The sequence below is a fragment of the Dendropsophus ebraccatus genome, chromosome 15 (assembly GCF_027789765.1).
Source record: "Dendropsophus ebraccatus isolate aDenEbr1 chromosome 15, aDenEbr1.pat, whole genome shotgun sequence".
In the NCBI taxonomy this organism is placed as follows: domain Eukaryota; kingdom Metazoa; phylum Chordata; class Amphibia; order Anura; family Hylidae; genus Dendropsophus; species Dendropsophus ebraccatus.
Window position 1 is genome coordinate 68,026,453 of NC_091468.1, and position 6,000 is coordinate 68,032,452.

Below are 6,000 nucleotides of genomic sequence, written 5' to 3' on the forward strand. Positions count from 1 at the left end.
GCAACTTATATGTACAACTAAAGTCTGTGAAATCCATCATTAAACTCGTGATGCTCAACCTCCACCACTGCTGTCTCCTCCATAGCGATCATCTAAGCTTCATTTATGAACACATGGAGATTGCTCAGTAGGCAGCACTCGCTGTGGATTGAGCTGTCAGTTGAGTCTCTTACAAAGTTCACTGCTAGCCGGCGGCCATAGAAAGTAACAGATGCGTCAGACATTCAGAGGAATACTCCATACACTTATACAAGGATTAGTGTGAACCTATCCTTACTGCTCAATAACAACTCTGTGAAGGAATATGTGGAGTTTGGCTGTAAACTGTTTGCATTGTACTATGTTTTTTGTGCAATTTATGTATTCAAATGAAATCTAGATATCTTCTACATGCAATTTTATATTCTTTTTTAAAGGAGAAGTCCAGCGAATTTTTTTTTATTAAAGTATTGTATTGCCCCCCAAAAGTTATAAAAATCCCCAATGTACACTTATTACGGGAAATGCTTATAAAGAGTTTTTTTCCTGCACTTACTACTGCATCAATGCTTCACTTCCTGGATAACATGGTGATGTCACTTCCTGGTTAACATGGTGATGTCACTTCCTGGATAACATGGTGATGTCACTTCCTGGATAACATGATGATGTCACTTCCTGGATAACATGGTGGTGTCACTTCCTGGATAACATGGTGATGTTACTTCCTGGATAACATGGTGATGTCACTTCCTGGATAACATGGTGATGTCACTTCCTGGATAACATGGTGATGTCACTTCTTGAATAACATGGTGATGTCACTTCCTGGATAACCTGGTGATGTCACTTTCTGGATAACATAGAGATGTCACTTCCTGGATAACATGGTGATAACAGGGGGATGCTCAGTGTCCCTCCAGTGCCCTGTGTCCCTCAGTGTTCCCCTGCCATCATCCTCTCCAGCAGCCACAGCCCGCACAGCTCTGGGAGTTGGATTGTGACATCACCATGTTATCCAGGAAGTGACATCACCATGTTATCCAGGAAGTGACATCACCATGTTATCCAGGAAGTGACATCACCATGTTTATCCAGGAAGTGACATCACCATGTTATCCAGGAAGTGACATCACCATGTTATCCAGGAAGTGACATCACCATGTTATCCAGGAAGTGAAGCCTTGATGCAGTAGTAGGTGCAGGGAAAAAAGCACTTTATAAGCATTTCCTGTAATAAGTGTATATTGGGGATTTGTATAACTTTTGGGGGGCAATACAATACTTACATAAAAATTTTCCCTGGACTTCTCCTTTAATAGTAAAAATTATTTAAATTAAAAATATATATATACTAACTCTGTGGGGTCATATGGGACCATCACAGTCACTCCCTGCTAACCAGACATATAGACAGGCTTTGTGTTTTATATAAAAGTCCATTCTTCATGAGACCACCCCTTTTAAACTTCTCTGAAAACCCCTTTAATCTCCCTTAACCTCTTAAGGACATATGACGTACCCGTACGTAATATGTCCTCATTAGCACTTCAAAGCGGGGCCGCGCGGCGACCCGGTTTGAAGCGCCGCGGTTGTGGGTGCTGCGTGTAGCCCGGGACCGCCGCTATTAGCGGGCACGGTCTGATCGCTGTGCCCGCTAATTAGCTAATCGAAGGCAGCTGTCAAAGTTGACAGCTGCCTCCGATTACCGGAGGCAACCGTTCCCTGGTGTCCAGAGCAGCAGAAAATTCCCATAGAAAATCTCTTCTGCTCTGGACAGTTCCTGACATGGACAGAGGTGGCAGCAGAGAGTCATACTGGAAAGAATACACCACTTCCTGCAGGGCATACAGCAGCTGATAAATATGGGAAGACTTGAGATTTTTAAATAGAAGTGAATTACAAATTTATATAATCTTCTGAAACCAGTTAATTTGAAAGAAAACTATTTTGGTCAGAGTACCCCTTTAAAGTGAGTAAAACTCTGATTAAACAACCTGTAACTCTTGACATAATGTGTTTTTCGGTGCTGTTTTCTGATCATACGCTGCAGTTACGGTCTGGTGGGCGAATAGACAAAGGCATTGTAGTTAGCCTCCGTAGTCTGAGTTGTCCTGACAACTCTATTAAAGTCTTCCTCCTCTTGAGGGCCGTATTGTGGGAACATGGCGGATGCACAAGAACTAGTTAAAATAAACAAACAAAATGTACCCATCTGCGATGAACAAAACAGCCCAGTTAGTTCTGACTCAAGACAGGAACATCAATAACTTGTAAAGAGACATGGAGGATCCGTCTTCTGGGCACGGGCATTACAATCGCTTCTCAAGATGCTGCATGGTAAACTATAATTGTGGACCGATTCTCTTTTTATATTGATCATTTAAAGGAGAAGTCCCACAAAAATGTAAGAATGAAGGCTGGGGGGTGCTGGAAAATAATAAACAAGTAAACTCACCCCTCCTTGTGCCTGAAGCCCAGCTCCGGGCCCTGACGGTCGGCGGTGTCCTGCAGCTCTCCTAACTGCAATGTCATGCACCCGGCTGAGTCATTGCCCACTCAGCAAATCAGTGACTGGGGCGGGACATGGGGCAATCGGTCAGCCGGGCTGTGAGGTTGCAGCTAGGAGAGGTCCACCTGGTTTTAAGCTGAAGAGGACAGCTGGCTGCTGTGAACGGGACCTGGGAGCAGCAGAACAAAAGCACGAGGAGTTCTAAAGTGTCACTGTTGTTTTTTTTTTTTTTTTTGCAGTAATCAATAGTCCAGGCAATTTTAAGAAACTTTGTAATTGGGTTTATTAGGCAAATATGCCATTATCTGCATTCAAAAAGACTTTCCCCAGGCCCCCCCCCCCCCCCCTCACTGCTCGTTATCAGGAAATCTCGACTCTTTTACATCAGTCGGACCCTGTCTGTTCTATGGAGAGGGGAGGAGGGAGATTAGTCTTCGGCAGAGAACAAAGGATTACACAGTGGGAGCAGGTAAAGTCGGTATTCAGAGGTCAGAGAGGTCAGTGCTGACTTCAGAGGAGATAGCTCGGTGATGTAGCTGTAAATTAACTCTTTGTTGTCCTGTTTTGGTGCCTCGTTTCCCTCCACCCCTCCCCTCTCCATAGAAAACCATGAAGACAGGGGGGAGAGCTTCAAACTGCTTTTTCATGATAAAAATGCATTTTTCGGCTAATAAACCCAATTACAAAGTTTCTTAAAATCGCCCGTACTATTGATTTCTGCAAAAAAAATTTAAACGACAGGGACACTTTAAGTTGACTTGTTTGTTATGGTTTGTTATCTTCTCGCACCTCCCACCCATCTGCCATTTTTTATTTTCTACGGACTTGCTCTTTACATAATGAAACAGTACAATGTACAGGCATATAAGAAGCCATCATTAAAGTCCAGTTCCCAATTGAAGAGTACATGGTTGATGATGATATACAATATAGATAGCATATCAATCAAACGGCTACCTCTAACATAGTTATATAGCAAGATCTAGACGGGATTTGATATCTTCACTAATATAAATCAAATCTGAAGTAAAATCACTGAATCAATAACAAGTGATAAAATACAAAATACATTAAAAAATACCAGTACTTATCAGCTGCTGTATGTCCTGCAGGAAGTGGTGTATTCTTTCCAGTCTAACACACTGTTCTCTGCTGCCACCTCTGTCCATGTCAGGAACTGTCCAGAGCAGGAGAGGTTTTCTATGGGGATTTGCTGTTCTGGACAGTTCCTGACATGGACAGAGGTGGCAGCAGAGAGCACTGTATCAGACTGTAGAGAATACACCACTTCCTGCAGGACATACAGCAACTGATAAGTACTGGATTTTTAAAATAGAAGTAAATTAAAAATCTCTGACACCTTCAGGCACCAGTTGATTTGAAAGAAACACAGTTTTAGTGAACATCCCCTTTAAATTCCTTACAAATCAATGTCTAAAATGTGTGTTATTCTTTTACAGCTGACAGACTTTCGGGAGGTGGTATCACGTATGTTGGGCTTAAACGTCAATGCCTTGGCTTTACCCGATTATGAAATAATCAAGCGTCTTGAAGGACTGCTCCACACCCCTCACCACCATGTCGTGTCCTGTGCATAATGGATGGAAACGCGTCTGTATAGGAAATCTGGATGCTCTTCCCTTATGTTTGTTATACCTATTTTTTTTATAGAATTTTATATTTACATACGTGTGGACAAATGATGAAATGTTATATTATATTACATAGTGCCATATTTTGGCAATTCATTGCCAGGTTGTAATTTGGTTGGATGTTTTTGAATGACAAATTTATGGCAAAAAAAGAAGCTAACATGATCCAGGTCACATATGTATAATAGGGAACGTATGATACAGTGACAACTATTTGAGACGACCACCCAAATTTGATAAAAAAGAAAGTGGTCTGTTATCCGGGTGGTCGTCTCTAAGAGAAAAGTGTCAAATTATGTACAATGCACTAATAAACACAAACCATAATGGAAGAACCAAAAAAATTTATATTTTATCAGGTTTTAAAATTCTTTTCTCCCTGCATGGCCCCTGATCTGTTACCTATTCCATGCATGGTTCCCATCTTATTCCTATTCCCAGGTATGGTCCTGATCTCTTTCCTAGTCCACAACAAAGCTCCCTGTCTCAATCCTGGTCCCTGCATATCTCCCCTCTTATCCCTAGTCCCCAACATGGCTCCCATCTCATTCCTAGTCCCCAACATGGCTCCCCATCTCATTCCTAGTCCCCAGCATGGCTCCCATCTCATTCCTAGTCCCCAGCATGGCTCCCCATCTCATTCCTAGTTCCCAGCATGGCTCCCCATCTCATTCCTAGTCCCCAGCATGGCTCCCCTCTTATCCCTAGTCCCCAGCATGGCTCCCCATCTCATTCCTAGTACACAGCATGGCTTCTCATCTCATTCCTAGTCCCCAGCATGGCTCCCCATCTCATTCCTAGTCCCCAGCGTGGCTCCCCATCTCATTCCTAGTCCTCACCATGGCTCCCATCTCATTCCTGGTCCCCAGCATGGCTCCAATCTCATTCCTAGTTCCCAGCATGGCTCCCATCTCATTCCTAGTTCCCAGCATGGCTCCCATCTCATTCCTAGTTCCCAGCATGGCTCTCATCTCATTCCTAGTCCCCAGCATGGCTCCCATCTCATTCCTAGTTCCCAGCATGGCTCCCATCTCATTCCTAGTTCCCAGCATGGCTCCCATCTCATCCCTAGTCCCCAGCATGGCTCCCATCTCATTCCTAGTCCCCAGCATGGCTCCCATCTCATTACTAGTTCCCAGCATGGCTCCCATCTCATTCCTAGTTCCCAGCATGGCTCCCATCTCATTCCTAGTTCCCAGCATGGCTCTCATCTCATTCCTAGTCCCCAGCATAGCTCCCATCTCATCCCTAGTCCCCAGCATGGCTCCCTATCTCATTCCTAGTCCTCACCATGGCTCCCATCTCATTACTAGTCCCCAGCATGGCTCCCATCTCATTCCTAGTCCTCACCATGGCTCCCATCTCATTACTAGTCCCCAGCATGGCTCCCATCTCATTCCTAGTTCCCAGCATGGCTCCCATCTCATTCCTAGTTCCCAGCATGGCTCCCATCTCATTCCTAGTTCCCAGCATGGCTCCCATCTCATTCCTAGTTCCCAGCATGGCTCCCATCTCATTCCTAGTTCCCAGCATGGCTCCCATCTCATTCCTAGTCCCCAGCATGGCTCCCATCTCATTACTAGTCCCCAGCATGGCTCCCATCTCATTACTAGTTCCCAGCATGGCTCCCATCTCATTCCTAGTCCCCAGCATGGCTCCCATCTCATTACTAGTCCTCAGCATGTCTCCCATCTCATTCCTAGTCCCCAGCATGGCTCCCATCTCATTCCTAGTCCCCAGCATGGCTCCCATCTCATTCCTAGTCCCCAGCATGGCTCCCATCTCATTCCTAGTCCCCAGCATGGCTCCCATCTCATTCCTAGTCCCCAGCATGGCTTCTCATCTCATTCCTAGTTC

General features: G+C 44.7%; 1 protein-coding gene across 2 annotated transcripts in view; it reads left to right on the plus strand.

Moving 5' to 3' along the window:
- The window catches only part of CCDC170 (coiled-coil domain containing 170), a 54,075-nt gene extending 49,964 nt beyond the window's left edge, over positions 1 to 4,111 (plus strand). For both annotated transcript variants that reach the window (XM_069954641.1, XM_069954640.1), the window contains one exon: positions 3,952 to 4,111. In XM_069954641.1, the coding sequence (XP_069810742.1) occupies positions 3,952 to 4,089 (138 nt within the window). In that variant the 3' untranslated portion in view covers positions 4,090 to 4,111. The remainder of the gene's footprint in view (positions 1 to 3,951) is intronic.
- Positions 4,112 to 6,000: the final 1,889 nt, after the last annotated feature.